Source organism: Acinonyx jubatus, chromosome A3, assembly GCF_027475565.1.
Source record: "Acinonyx jubatus isolate Ajub_Pintada_27869175 chromosome A3, VMU_Ajub_asm_v1.0, whole genome shotgun sequence".
Classification (NCBI taxonomy): domain Eukaryota; kingdom Metazoa; phylum Chordata; class Mammalia; order Carnivora; family Felidae; genus Acinonyx; species Acinonyx jubatus.
In genome coordinates this window covers 12,069,158-12,084,886 of record NC_069388.1, presented here as the reverse complement: position 1 = coordinate 12,084,886, position 15,729 = coordinate 12,069,158, and the positions used below count along the sequence as shown (strand labels likewise).

Sequence of the window (15,729 nt, the reverse complement as noted above, 5' to 3'; positions counted from 1 at the left end):
TGGCCTCCTCTGAGTCACCAGCTCTGGAGAACGGACCTGCCCCACAGAGCGGCTTTGTCCTTTTTTATTGCTCTTTGGCTCAGTCCCTATCTTTGGCTGGGTTCACTGGAAGGCAGACTCAGAGACAGGTTTGCACGCGGGCCTTGTTTGTCAGGCCCTTTGCACCTGCTGTTCCCTCTGCCTGAGGCTCCTTCAGATCTCCCATGGCTGATTCCACACCCTTCAATCTGCCATGTCCCCTCCCTACAGCCCTGAGCTGCCCCGGACGTCACCACTGACCACCAGGAGAAGGAGGACCCCATCCCCCAGACCTGCTTTGAGGCTCCTGGTGTGGGACAGACACAAAGGCTCCCCATAACCTGGCACCCATAATACCGCAGCCATACGTAGTCTGTTCCCCTAATGACCGTGATCGCTGACTAATGATTCATATTTACCATCATGTGCGAATTTGCTGTGAGGACAAACTCTTAAGGTCAGTTTATGCCACGTATGCAATGAATTCTCCTTGTTGCGGGCAGAAAATTGCCGGGGAGGGTATGAACCGTGTGGCTCCCTTATGAGCACAGCCTTCCGCCCTTTTCTCTCACCCCTAAAGGCGGGCCTTTCCTCTCTGCCACCTGGCCCTGCCCCTCCACTCCCCACTACTGCTGGCCAGGCACCGACAGAAGCGGTGTGCTTTATTTCCAGAACACCGGTGGGTGGCTTAGGGAAGTAGCCTAATAGGAAAGAGGTCCCTGCTTTGTGGAGAGCCTAGAGGTAGGAGGAGGGGAGGTCGGGGAGTAAATCTCTTGCTCTTAATTCTAGAAAGAGCAGCGATGTGGAAAGATGTTTGATAGCCAGGGGCGCCTGGGTGGCGCAGTCGGTTAAGCGTCCGACTTCAGCCCGGTCACGATCTCGCAGTCCGTGAGTTCGAGCCCCGCGTCGGGCTCTGGGCTGATGGCTCAGAGCCTGGAGCCTGTTTCTGATTCTGTGTCTCCCTCTCTCTCTGCCCCTCCTCCGTTCATGCTCTGTCTCTCTCTGTCCCAAAAATAAATAAACGTTGAAAAAAAAAATTAAAAAAAAAAAAGAAGGACAAATTGAAAAGTCTAGGAATCTGGGTAGATGGCCATCCCATCCCATCCCCCTCTCCTACACATACCTCCTGTCTCTCTTTCGGTTTCTCTCTCATTCAACACATTTTTTTAGAGTTTATTTATTTAATTCGAGAGAGTGTGTGTGTGCAAGCGTGAGCAGGGGAGGGGCAGAGAGAGAGGGAGAGAGAGGATCTCAAGCAGGCTCCAGCACGCAGCCCGATGTGGGGCTTGAGCCCACGAACCGAGAGGTCATGCATGACCTGAGCCGAGATCAAGAGTCTGAGGCCTAACCGACTGAGCCACCCAGGCGCCCCATTCTACAGATATTTTCACCCCATGTACTGGCACACGGAGCTGTGGGTGGTGGGGAGTGCAGCTTCTTTGTCGTCCAGAAGTTTACAGCGTCGAGGGGGAAGGCAGCGAATAAACCAGTGAACAACCAAATGAACAAGGAACTTCTTCTAATGATGTGGTGTGAAGAAAAACTAGCCAGGACTGGGACGGTCAGCTGTTTCAGACTGGGTGTTCCGGGAAGACATCTATCATTTCTGAAATCAAAGAAGTGCTCCCAGCAGAGGGAGAAGCACGGGGAAACCCCCTGGAGGCTCATGTCCCAACGTCAGCTCTAAATGCATTCCAATTCTTTCCCTGCCACCCTGCACACGAAGCGTCGGGCTCACGTACAAAATTTAATACTTTGTACAGGAAATGAATCAGTTAGGCAAGAAACTGGCACAAGAAACTGTCAAGGGCCAGAGGGTAAACATTTTATGTTTAAATGCTTATTTATTTTTGCAGAGGGAAAAAGTGGGAGAGGAGCAAAGAGAGAGAGAAGGGGACAGAGGATCTGAAGTGGGCTCCGTGCTGACAGCAGGGAGCCCGATGCAGGGGCTTGAACTCACGAACGGCAAGATCGCGACCTGAGTGAAGTCTGACACTTAACCGCTAGAGCCACCCAGGCGCCCCAATAGTGACTATTTTAGGTATGGGGGCCATACGTAGTCTGTCACAACTGCCCTGTTCTGCCGCCCTCCCTTGAGGTAGCCACGGACAACTCGTAAACAGACGGGCATGGCTGTGTTTTAGTCAAAAGTTTATTCACAAAGACAGGCAGCCGGCTGGCCATAGTTTGCTAACCCCTGAGTTAGGCTAAAAACATACAGAAAAGTGAGCGGTGAAGGAGGGATCACAGAACAAGGAAGGAGTCCAGGGAAAATAAACCCAACGATGTGCACTGGCTGGTTTATCACCGCGTAGCATGCAATAGCGGTACCGTGGAAGGAAACTGAACCACCCGGCAAGAGAAGAAGACAATTGAGGCTCTGGCAACGCAAGGGAAAAGGGAGTGACAGAGAAGAGTGACAGGTTACACAGAAACACGGAAAAGCCAGGCTGACGGGGGAAGAAAGGTCACACCGCAGGAAGGACGTGCCCATTAGAACATGGAACTGTAGCTTCTTTGATCCTGGCACGTGGCTGAAGAGAGAGCTACTGGAGATTTAGGGCAATGAGGGACATGACTTCTGTGGTGTCTGCCCGAACCAATGACCAAAACCAGCGTCGAGGCAAAATAGATTTTTTAAAAATGTACCACTTAAGGGGCGCCTGGCTGGCTCAGTCGGTTAAGCATCCGACTTCGGCCCATGTCATGTTCTCACAGTTCGTGGGTTAGAGCCCCGCATCGGGCTCTGTACTGATGGCTCAGAGCCTGCAGCCTGCTTCGGATTGTGTGTCTCCCTCTCTCTCTGCCCCTCCCCTGCTTGCACTCTCTCTCTCTCTCTCTCTCTCTCTCAAAAATAAACATAAAAAAAAGTGGAGGTAATGGAAGTTCCTATTGGATGAGGTTAATAAGTAGAATTTTATCATTTTTTAAATTGTGGTAAAAACATGCATAACGTAAAAGTAAATCTTAACCATTTTTACACTGTGTCTAGTTCAGTAGCACGAGGTATATTCACAGGGTGTGCGGCCAATTTCCACTTCATCTTGCAAAAATGGCATCGTACTATCATCGAACACCACTCCCCCTCACTTCTGAGACTCAAGGTGACCTGCTTATGTCCGTGCACATGGATTTACACGCAGCCGTGTTCACTGTGGGGCATATAATGTGACAGTGGAAAACTGAAAACAAATTCCATGTCCTTTCTGAGGGAAAGGACTAAATAAATGACATCAGTCCACACAGCGGTTACTCCATGTGGCCATTCAAAGGAAGAAGACAGCTACGTTCAACAAAGATTTAATGAGCACCTACTATGTGCCTGGGCCAGTTCTTGGCACTAGGGATAGAGCAAGAACAAAGCACGCACTCTACTTGACAGGGACTACGTTTTAGTGGGTTGACAGTCAATGAGCAAAGAACCAAGAAAAATATGGGATTCAGGGTAAGAAGTCTTGTGGAAGAAAATAAAGGAGACTAGGGAATGAACCATTTTAGCGTGGTGCTCACACAATACCTCTCCGAGGAAGGGACACTGCGCTTTATTGGAGGAAGCCTTTCAATCACAGAGAAGGTATCTCCAAAAAATAGTAGGATGGGACGCCTGGGGGCGCTCCGTCAGTTAAGCGTCCGACTTCGGCTCAGGTCACGATCTCACAGTTCGTGGGTTCGAGCCCCGTGTCGGGCTCTGTGCTGACAGCTCAGAGCCTGGAGCCTGCTTCGGATTCTGTGTCTCCCTCGCTCTCTGCCCCTCCCCCACTTGCACTCTGTCTCAAAAATAAATAAACATTTAAAAAAATAGTAGGATAAAAAAACAAAAGTTATTACAAGACAACTTATGTTGTTTTTCTAAGCATACATGTCTTTACCTCCCCATACATACGTGTAGGCAGACAGGCATCAATATAGACGCCAGCCAAACTGCTACCATTCAAGGGGGAGAGATTTAATACTTTTTCAGTGAGCACATACTCATGTATTACTTTTATTAATAAAAATATTTAGGGGCGCCTGGGTGGCTCAGTCGTCTAAGCGTCGGACTTTAGCTCAGGTCATGATCTCACGGTTCATGGGTTCAAGCCCCACATCGGGCTCTGTGCTGACAGCTCAGAGCCTGGATCCTGCTTCAGATTCTGTGTCTCCCTCTCTCTCTGCCTCTTCCCTGCTTGCACTCTCTCTCTCTCAAAAATAAATTTAAAAACATTAAAAAATTAAAATATATATATATGAACTGTGTCTTAAACAAAAGCTATTAAGAGCACATATACAAAAAAGAAGTCGGACCAGAAGTAGCATAGGGGTTCAGAGCATTTACCTTGGGGGCAAAAATGACTCCGTGTTCAAATCCCGGCTGTCTCCGGGTGCTAGTTTTGGGACCTCAAGTGAGCAGTGGCTTTGGTGGCTTCTGTTCCCCAGCACTAGGACAGCCAAGGGATTTTGCTCTCCCCAGGGTCATTTGGCAATGTCTGGTGACAATTTTGGTTGTCACAACTGGGGAGGACGGGGTGCTGCTACTGGCCGGTAGAGGGTAGAGGCCAAGGGTGCAGCTAAATTCTCTGCAGTGCACAGAGCACAGCCACGGCCGCCCCCGACACCGTTGCCTGTACAAAGAAGGATCCCGCCCCAAATGTTAAGAGCCGAGGGTTGAGAAACCTTGCTCTAGAAAGAGGGACAGTCTCCCCTACAGGGCTGAGGACTAATTGTGTACAATGTGCTGCGTTAGCACAGCCCCTGGCACAGGACAAGCATCAATAAATGGGAACTACCATTTTTAGGACTGTACTTCCCCCAAATTAAAAAAAAATCATGAGTGGGGAGGAAGTGTAGTCACCAGGAATCAACTCTGCCTAATTCCAATTCTGGTGACTCACTGAAAAGGAACCTTGTTTTTTTTTGAACAGCTGTAAGGATCTTCACAGGGTGTCAGTGTCTGCCAGGTAGAAATGACTAGGAAGGGGTCCTAATTCCTCTTGGGTTTTGTTGAGTCTCCCCCCTCCCCCGCCAGCAGCCCAGGTACATTCCTGCTAAATTAGCCCTTGTGCCTCGGATACTCAGCTCTCTTTCTCCGGTCGGCGTCTCCCTGCGGTTCGAAAACATACTCAGGTCTCTTGTTGGAAAACCAAAATAAAACCCTCCTCGAGCGTCACACGCTTCCCTCAGCTACCAGCCTTCTCTTTTCACCCCTTCACATGGGATCTGAGAGATGCCTGCACCCACTGCCGCCTCGCCTCCTTTCTCGGCCCGCCCCCTGTGGGACATCCATCGCCGGCCTCCTCCTTGCTCCCCATGAGTTTCAGGCCTCATCGTACATCAGGTCTCTGTTGACCACGCGCCCTCATACATCTCTTCCCTTGACTTTCCCATCCAACCCGCTGCTGGCTCCTCCGACCAGTCTGTCTGCCCTGCTCACTCACCTTCTTCTTCTCAACCGGTATAAATGGAGCTCTTCAACGCTTGGGCCCGCTCCTGCTCTACTCAGCACCGAACCAGCTGGTTCCCCTCCTAGACCCGCACTCATCTCCCACACGGGAGACTCCTGATCCATCCTGCGCTTTGCAGTCCCCAGGCTGGAACACGTCCAACTGCTTGCTGGCCATTTCGGCTTGGGGGTCTCAAAACCCCCCCGAACTCAGCATGCTCACAACTGATCTTGTGGTCTTTCCCGTGAACCTGGTCCAGTTCCAGTGCCCTCGTCCCAGGGAATAGCCTTGCCGTCTACCCAAGTGGGGACGCCGGAGGCCAGGTCACGTTCCCCCAGCTGCCCCCCAGCCCCTCTCCTCCACACTGTCCCCGCGCGACTGTGTGCACTTACCCGATCCCCCTCCTTCTCCTTTGCTTCTCTACATCACCCATTTTCCCTGCACCCAGAACCATCTATCACAATTACTACTGAGGGATGCCTGGGCAGCTCAGTTAAGCATCTGGCTCCAGCCCAGGGCATGATCTCATGGTTCTTGAGGTCCAGCCCGGCCTCGAGCTCCACACTGGCAGCACGGAGCCTGCTGGAGATTCTCGCTCTTTCCTCGCTCCCTGCCCCTCCCCCGCTCATGCTTTCTCTCGCTCTCAAACTTTAAAAAAACAAGATAAAATAAAACTACTAATGACATCCCACACAGCTCTATCTGCTGGGAAGCCTTGAGGCCATTGCTCTAAGGATAAAACCCAATCTCCTTACCTCGGCGCACGAGGCCCCGAAAGGCATTCTGGCTTCATCCACCTTCCAGCCTAGCAGTCCCCAGGGCAGCCCTTTACCGTCTGCACCAGCCTGATGCTTTTCTGTTCCTGCAGTCTACTGGGTGACCCCACTTGTCTCCTCTCAGCTCATCAACATCCCCTCGGGAACGCCTTCCACACCTTGTGCTCATGTCCTTTGTAACACTCGTGTGGTTTTTAATTTCAGTCATTTCAATCATACCCTCCACGGGGGGGGGGGGGGGGGGGCGTGTGAGGCAAGAGGACAGTAAGCTTTAGGAGGCCACTGACCCTGTCCTTTTTGCTAATCATTGTATTCCTAGCACCTGGGCACAGAACTTTATACTCCATAAAGATCAGTGAGTGGTAAACACTGAACAGACAGAAGCTATGATTACAATCTCCAAGCGGAACCAGGCAGGCAGCAAAGTGTGGACTGGCCCCAGAGGACCTTCGATCTGGACTGCATCAACTTTCATCCTCTCCGTACCCAGGTGTCTTGCTCGACTCGATGGGCATCACCTGGGCCAATTCTGGAAAGACATTGTGGGAGGATGCCTGGGCAGCACAGTGGGGTTCGGTGCTTTTGCTCCAACGGCTGAGTTTCTCACTCACTGGTCTGGTCTCGGGGGTCGGGCGGGCAGGTTTTCTCTCGGGAGTACCCAGAGGTCGGTGGAGCAGCGTGTGGAAGTCAAGCTGCTTGAAGGAGCACACAGGAGCTGAGTTCCCATGAGGAAAGGAGAAGAAAGGCCCCCGAGGAGCCAAACGGTTCTAGGTAAAGACAGATGACCACCAAGGTTTGGTTCTTGAATATGTATTTTTTACTGAAAAAATCATTCATAAATTAACATACAAAAATGTACAAACACATGAGTAAATAATGTAATGACAAAGGACTATTTTTGTGAAAAGTGTTTTTAAAACATCTTTAGATTTCAGTGCAAAAATGTACCCCTGGCACCTCTTAAAACATAAGAGCAAGCTCAAAAAAAAAAAAAAATGTAGTGATGGAAGGATGCTAGCTAGCTACGTTTAATGCCATCGTCAATGGTGAGTGGACACAATCAGTACATGTGGCTGTTGCTCAGCTATTAATGTCTGTGGTAAAGGAGCTGCAACAAAACACTCCCTGTAATGTCAAAAGAAATATTTTTGCAATAACTCCTCCCCCCCAGAAAAACCGCGTGAAACGAGAAACCTTTCCCTGCACGCAGCAATCAAGACGAGACTGATTTAAGGGGTCGCCCATCAGTAGCCTTAAAGAATTTCAGCTGCCAAAATGCTCACAAGGTCACATTTGGTTCTTATTGTTTTTTTTTTTTTTCTTTTTTTTAACATGAGACTCTTACACCATTAACAGCTCACGGGCCTGGTTGTATATTTTGCCTTTTATATTTCCCGCACGACACTCCCAACTTGGTGGGTAAATGACTCAGCAGCACACGGTAAAGCGATTTCACGCAATTTCACACTAAGAGAACAAACTCACATGTGATCGCAAAGATAGTTTCAGTGACCTTACTTCAAGCAGTGAAAAGAGACCTTTCCTCTTGTCCTCAAATCAGCATTTTCTTTTTAAAATCAGGTGTTTCACCTCTTGCCAACATTTTGTTCTCGGTGGCAAAGATGTTCGTGAAAAGCTTCGAACGAGACCATTTTACGACACTGCTGGGTACACGCACATCGTCCTCAACCAAGGACCGGTGTATCCCAGCAAATTCTTCCAAATGACATCATACAGTTGTGTCCCACTGAAAGCGGCTCACGGCCTTCAGTGACGGAGGAGGACGGGAGAAGGACCAGAAGCGTCAAGGCCAGCACACAGGCCTGGGGGGAGGGGAGGGCGGAGAAATCTTTATTGCTCTATGCACCAGACTTCAAGAAGGAAAACCAAGTGAGCTCCTGGGTGTAATGTTCCCCCGTGAAGGTCTTTCAAAGCATGAGATGCTCAACATTCTTTTAAAACCTAGGATACAACTTACCAGCATTTTCAAGGGCAACAACCTGCCTTCTCATATGAGCTGATAAGAGCTTTGTAATGCTATTTTCTATATATACCAGTCTATTCTTCAAAAGAACAAAAAACAAGGCCCGGCCAATCACTCCCACAGCTTGTGGGGGTCATAAGTCCATGGAACCAACACATGCAACGGAGAAAACCCCCAACCCGCACACGAATACACAAATATACCCCCTACACACACATTCATGTAAACCATGAAAATTAAGGAAGTTGAAGGCAAACAAGGCAATTAAAAAAAATATGAAGTACTTTTCAGGAAGTACTCCTAATCACGATATATAAATATGTTTTACGGAAAAGGAGAGGAAAAAGACTGGCATTTGTCGGCGTCCTGCAGAAGCCAACAGGAACTATAACTTGAGGGATTTGGCTCAGGGAAAAACAGAGAGGCACAACTTCGAGGGCAATTTGGAATCTAACTTCAAGAAGTGCATGGGGTGTGAACACAGCGCATGGGCTTGGGTCCTTGCATCCTGGAGCTTTATCAGTCTGCTTTGCAAAGCTCTGATCGGGGCTAACCAGGACCCTAGCTAACCCACGGCACACAAGTCTCACCTGCTCCCCAGCTGAATTCTTCATTCCATCGCTCATTATTTCTATGTACTAGTTCATAATGTTGACAAACAATCTTTCCAGAAACCCAAACAGGGAAATATTCAGAGGAATCACTGAAGCTAGTTAGTAATTTAGGCACAGATTTCAGGAATTGTGGCCAAGTTCCACAAGAGCAAAAACAAAAAAACAAAAACAAAGAAAAAAAAAAAAAGGAGAAAAGAGGCAGAAAACCCATCCACCCCACCCCACCCCCACCTCGCTCAGTGATGAAAGGATAAACACTTGAGTCCAGAAATCCAGGGGCGTGTGCACAGGGAGGCCCCCGAGGGCTCCTGTCTAGCAGGTGGCTGGATGAGGGCGTGCGTGCCCAACTCGGGAGAGCGCGTCCACGGCAAAAGTCAAGAGCAAAGACTTTCGGAAGAGGAGGATGGGAGGGGGCAGGAGTTAGCTACCAGTGACAGACTGGACCGGCTCGTTCTGTAGGTGACATGCCCTGCATCCTCTCCCTTCCAAAGTGACAGCAATTTGGGAGGGGACATTCTTCCACTTCCCCTGCGTTTTTAACGGAGTTCCTGCATTTGCCAACCAAATAAGTGAGCTAATGTAGAAATCCTCGGTTCGAATTGGAGCCAGCTATAACATTAAATTTAAAAAAGGCATTTTACATGGCTTATTTACAATTATACTTCTTCAAGAAGTGATTGTTATATGTCTATTTATCTTCCCCAATCCCTCCCCCCCACCCTCAATCCCCACCCAAAGCAGGTGATTTATTTATCTATTGTTTTCCTTTAAAAAAATGAAACCGAAGAGAACACCAGAGATGGAGAAGAATGGTGGGTGGAGTTTCATTTGCGCTGCCCTGGGGTGGGGCTGCCTCTTTGCTCCAAAGGCCGTTCGTAGGAACGGGCTCGGCGGTGGGACCGTGGTGGATGTCGGTTCCGGGTGTAGAGATCCTGGCTGAGACTGGACGCTGGGGCAGGAGACCGGGGGAGCAGAGCAGCAGGACAGACGTCGTCTTGTGAAAATAGAAAGCCAGTCCTCATGAAGGGAGTTCCCAAGCCACAGTGAAGGCGTTTTGTGCGTGGACACTGTTCACATTTTTTTTTCCCCCTCGAGCCCTGTGATCCTTCATCAGACACTGTCTTTCTACTCTCTTCCTGTGTGGAGCCCCCAGGCATCACACCAGGCTGCCTTCTGGGTGGCGGCGGGTAAAGCACGTACATCCTCTCCTCCTCTCAGTACTCGCTCACCTGAGCCAGCTCGGGTGTCAAGTTGACAGTAATGTTTTTATACAAGGCGTCGTATGTGATGTTTGCAAAGTAGTTCAAGTTGTTGAGGCCGTCCAGCCCTTGCCGTTCTTTGGACTTCCTCAGCAGAGCATACCTGTTGAAGCAGAGATCAGAGGGGTGGCTCTGAGTGAGGGACTCACGTCCTCCTGGCAGGGGATGGGGCGGGGCAGACACGGGAGGGGACACAACTCAGGGCAGCAACGCTGCGTCCCCTGGCGGGTGACTGGCCCACCCGCGCAGCCGCTCTAGGCCAGATGCTATCATGGGAAACACCTCCTACTTCACGCCAGGTGCTTTCCTTATGACATCATTTCAGTTAACGTCCCTGCCCCGTAGCAAATGAAGAAGCCAGGGCTCATGATGTTAAATGACTTGCCGAAGGTAAGGGCAGGGGGCAGGGGAGCGGCAGGTAAGATACTAAAAACCCATCAGATGAGAAGGCCAGGGTCGGCATTCGGTGCCTTCCTACTCCCATGACAACAGAATGCATGCGATCAGAACTGATGGTCTGGAGAACAGGCCTCCTCCCAGTTACCGAGACAAAAAGCTACTCCTGGAAAGGCAGAGATGTCCCTCCATCTGTATGCCCCAATCAGTCCAGTATGGAAGCTCCTTATCAGAAGCAAAGGTGATAACAAAGCAAGTACAAACGGAATTTCAGGGGCCACGCTTCTGGAACCGGAGCTCGCAGGAAGGGCGCCAGTCTGCTTTGTGGTGTGGCCGTAGGTTACACAGAGACCTTTAACGGGAGTGGATTTTTCTCCAACTCCCTGAAGACTACAGAAGAGACCATGAAGCTTACTTAAGCTGCCAAGTGACCGATTTCCTTAAAAGATCTATGATCAAGTTTTGCACCGATAATCTGATTTCACACAAGCGCCTGCCTCACAGGCAAATGAACATCTCTCCAGGAACTATTCAACAGCCACCAGAACCGGACCTTAGAGAGGAGGTAGGGAGGAAGACAAGGGGTTGCCACATGCTCTGGGACATCTGCAAATGCAAAGTACAGAGGGTATTTGTGAGAAGGATAAACACATTGCACCAACCTTCCAAGAAACTGGACTTCTCCTCGATGGTGATGAGGAATAGATTTGTATTTCCCGGTGTCGCCTTCTGGCCGGCTCACGGAGTAGCCTGCGTTCTGTACTCTGTCCGAGACAAAGAGAATGGGCTTTTAGACCAAATGATCTAGCAGTGCAGGTGTCCACATCTATGCCGAGGCTGAGAAACCCCAAGGTGAACAACAGAACTTCTGCACCTAAATATTCAATTGCCTACCCTCTGGGCAAGCGCGTGGTTGCAGACAAGAGGTCTACAATACAAAAAAAGTTTTGAGAAAGAAAAGAAACTTAAAATTCTCGAGAGTGAGGTGTGCCGCCAGGTCCCCAGGGACAGGTACATCGGTGAGCGTCCCCCAGGGGGTGAGTGCACACGCCCTCTCGGCCGGCTTGTTCGGATCCTATCAAAAATATTTTTCTCACTGGTGGACAAAACACTTTTCCTTTCCACCACCTGCTATAACGCAAGTCAGGAAAGTCAGAGTTGCACTGTGCTTTCCTGGTTGTGAACTTAATTACTCTGCCCAACTCCCCCGTCACCATGGAGGTGAACTCATTTGTAGGACATGCTCTGATCTAGATGTAAAACTTCACAACACTATGGGGACAGCAGCATTTAAGGAGGTATTCGGTTATTTATCCTTAGTATGAAAAAGATAGGATTTTGAAGCTGGGTTTACTGGAAACTTGATGGGACTGTAAGAAACTGTGAACACACGGAGGCAGACTTTGGAGAGCTGTGTAAAATTTACGGTTGTCTTCATATGTCAACACTGCGGGAGAATATTATTTCAACATCCTCCTCTTGACTCCAAATTACACTCTCCTTTTGATACAGGAAAGTGTGTTCTTGCTCTGAGTTGATAAACACATATAGGATGCCTACTGTGTGCCTGGAATTGTGCAGCACACTGGGGGGAAACAGCCCCAGATCCTGCACCCAAGGGGGTTCCTGCTGACCTGGGGACAGTGCCAGCGGAGAATTTCGACAGATGTCCTGAATTGGAGTTTGACTGGACTCAAGGACCAGTCAACCAGTAGGTTTGTGGTGAAGCCATTCATCCTCACCGGGTTCCTAAGAAACCCAAATTAATTAAAAGGATGAGATGCCATTTTTATCTCTCAGACTGAGAAAGAATTGTCTGGAGCTCCCCTATCCAGTATAGCAGCCCCGGGCCACACGCAGCTGCTGAAGGGCCGAAATGTGGCAAAATGAAAAAGGTTGTTTATAGCCAATGTTGGCCGTGATGGAACGGTGATGCACCATGGCTTGGACTCTTTCTGCAATCTCTTCTGGAAGAAAATCCTGGCGATTACTATCCAAATTCAAAAGAGCAACTTACTTGACTCTGCCGTTCCACAAGAAGGAATTTAAGCTACGGAAATATCTGCACACGTGAACAAGGATATTCAAAACTGCAAACAACAATGTTCATCGACAGGAGAGGATTAAAATAAATTCTCGTGTATCCACGTAAAGGAATACCATGCCGTTGTTAAAACTAAGGAAGCGGCTCTCTCTGTATTAACGTGGTTGGAGAAGGGATGGGCCTGGGTTATTTACGTAGGAACAGAAAAAAGTGGGGAAAGAAACAGCCTGTTCGAAATCGCTACTTCCTAGGAATGAAATAGGATAGCCGTGGGGGATTAAGAATTACGCTCTGGTTTATGCACCTTTGTATTATGTGAATTTTTACCGGCAAGTATTACTCTGTAATTAAAAAGCAACGCGTAGCTTTCTTTTCTAAAGCCAATTTAGAAAGTAAACAGATACAAGGTAGAAATTCTTTTGCTTATTTGTTCCTTATTAGGTTACTATTCACTTACTCTGTAAAAAGACTAGTTGACGCTACTCAACCCAACGTTGTACAACGCAAGCCTTATCTGATGGTACGGATAAATGCGCGTACACATCACTAATATGTGACCTCTGGTTTGGGGAAGTTTCAGTGAAAAATGTGCTAGGAGTGTAAAATAAATACCAGATTTCAAAGATAGAAGGGGAAAAAAAGATGAATGTGAAGGATCCTGTCAACATTTTATCCTGATTATACGTTGGAAGGATATTATTTCTGACATATTATGATAAATACACTGTTAACATGTTTTATTAATAAAATACAGTGAAATTAATTTCCCATCTTTTTCTTTTTTAACCTTTTTAAACGTGGCTGCTAGAACACTTCACATTACCTCCGTGGCTTGCACCCTATCCCTCCTGCGTGGCGCTTATCTGGGGGAGCCTAAGGCAGTGTTTCTAGAAGGCACCGGAAACTGGAAAAGGGGGTACCTGTTCCATAAGTCATCATCTTCTCCGCCCCAACCCCAGAAAGCGTTTGGGAAGCCATTGATCTTCCGGAACTGTTCCACCGTTAAGCCGCTCACTCCACCAAAGAACTCGGTGTAAGGAAGCCTGGAAGGAGACGTACAGCTTCAGTCATCTGTGCGTCCAAGGGTGGTTTGTCCCCAGGACAGGCCGCCATCTCACCAGAGAACAGCACAACGTGAAACAGCGCTCTCCGCACTGCTGTCCTGACCCATCTGCTACCGTTTCCTTGTGCTGAGGCACGTCGCCCTCCGTAGCTAACTGCATCCTTCTCTAATTGTCTTTTTCATAACAGCTTTATTGACACATAACTGACGTTCCATATAATTCACGCATTTAAAGTACACAACTTCGTCGTTTTTGGGATATTCACGGAGTCGTGCCACCACGACCCCAATCCATTCTAACACCTTTCATCACCCCAAAAAAGAAGCCTTGTACCCATCAGTGGCCACTGTCCGTTCCCCCTCCTCCCCTCAACCCTAACCATCACTGTCCTTTCTGTGTCTGCGGCTTTGCCGAATTCTGGGCAAGTCATGGAAATACGATCAGGCCAACACATGGCCTCTGGTAAGTAGCTCCTGCCTCGCACCAATGCTTTCAGGGTTCACCCACCGGCCAGCGTGTCAGGACTCCCTTCCTGTTTGCTGCCTAACAGCGTACCGTGCTGTGGCTGTGCTCCATTTTGTTCATCCCTTCGCCAGCCGATGCGCGCTGGGTGGAGCTAACTGGCTTTGGCCACCTTTGCATCTCTCAGCATCCTTTCAGATTTGACCTCTTCCCGGGGACGTGATACTCACAGGTACATATACTTGTCCAACTTGGTTGCAAAGTGTCTCGGCATCTGCCCGCATCCATAGTAGTTCCGATCGCTTTCTGGTATGTGATCCACATCATGAAAAATAAGACAGTCCCAGTCCAGATCCTTCATTGCTTCTTGAAAACCGACGTTGAAAAGCATGGCTCGATTAAAAGGCTGCGTGCCGACCTAAAAGAAGCAGAACTTTATTTTTCTTTTGCTCCCGGAGCAAACTCTTTGCTGTCCCAGCCCTGCCTAAAGGAGCGCTGACTGAACCCGACGGGGAGGGACCCCTGGGGGCCGGGCCAGCACGCTCATCACTGCCTCGCAAGCCACTTGACATCTCGCCCCGATCTCCTTAGAAATAAGAGGGGTGGTGACTCTCTCCCAAGACTGTCCTAAAGGCAGACATTCGGCCCATAACAGCATTTGGAAGCCCCATAAAGGGAGGAAAAGAACAATACAGCCACTTCTACTCACGGCTCCTTATCCTTATCTTAAGGGGAGTTTCCTGGGTCTGGAGACTGAAGACACCACCCAAGGCAGCTCTGACTCAACCCCCACACAAGGGGCCTTTGTCGAAGGGCACACGCAGGTCCACCCTGGACTCGGGTCTGCCCGTCTCGAGTAACACCTCAAACCCAAACTGCTCTCTCTGCCCTCCCTTTCACCTCTGGGTGGCTCGATCATCAGATTTCTGTTTCCCTGGCTCTGCACTCCAAAGGTGGATCTGAACTGCTGCCTCGGAACAGAGAGAAGAGGGAAGGAAGGGCCACTCGCCTGTTCAACCACATAAAACGCAAACCACAGACGCTGGCGCTGCAGCATGGGAATCAGGTGTCTGAGCAGGACTGGGAGGTGCTCGTGGCGGTTCCGGAAAGGGATGAGGATCGCCACCTGGAGAGGGTCACACGAGAGAAGCCGCCCCGTGAGTCCCCCCGACTTCTGCTCTGTGGCACGAGGCTGCTGCAGAATCGGGGGACCGGCTCTTGGGCTATTCTGGAAGGCTGCCTTGTCCGCAGCCTCTGCTGAAGGAGCGGCTATGTTGGCAGGTGGACCCTCGGAAGTGAGGGGACTCTGTCCTCACACACACCATGCTGTGTACATAGTGCACCTGCTGAGTGAGTTCTTTCTAGGCCACAACCCAGAGGAAGACGTTCATCCTCCACCAAGACCTGTCCCACAAACACGTCCATGGATACAGAGGCATACAACTAAAACACGCTCCACAAAACAGTACTTCCCCTTAGAGCGTGCAGCGCACGCTGAGATAGATAGATATACATCTATCTCATCTCTTAGTGCTGGTCATACGCCCAGTGATGGGCTAGAAATGCCCATCTATTCCAGATCTGCCTTGTTCCTTGCAGGACCAGCACAGAAACAGCACTTGAATAAATACTTGTTGAGACACTGGACTTAGGCCGGTGTCATGAGCCAGATCCACACACGGATGCCTCCTA

General features: G+C 49.4%; 1 protein-coding gene across 1 annotated transcript in view; it reads right to left on the bottom strand.

Moving 5' to 3' along the window:
- Positions 1 to 9,329: 9,329 nt before the first annotated feature.
- B4GALT5 (beta-1,4-galactosyltransferase 5) overlaps positions 9,330 to 15,729 on the bottom strand; it is a 71,125-nt gene continuing 64,725 nt past the window's right edge. Inside the window, exons 5-9 of the mRNA XM_027046825.2 lie at positions 15,047 to 15,163; positions 14,268 to 14,455; positions 13,432 to 13,554; positions 11,130 to 11,231; positions 9,330 to 10,174 (exon numbers count right to left, since the gene is read on the bottom strand). Coding sequence (XP_026902626.1) covers positions 10,027 to 10,174; positions 11,130 to 11,231; positions 13,432 to 13,554; positions 14,268 to 14,455; positions 15,047 to 15,163 — 678 coding nt within the window. The 3' untranslated portion in view covers positions 9,330 to 10,026. The remainder of the gene's footprint in view (positions 10,175 to 11,129; positions 11,232 to 13,431; positions 13,555 to 14,267; positions 14,456 to 15,046; positions 15,164 to 15,729) is intronic.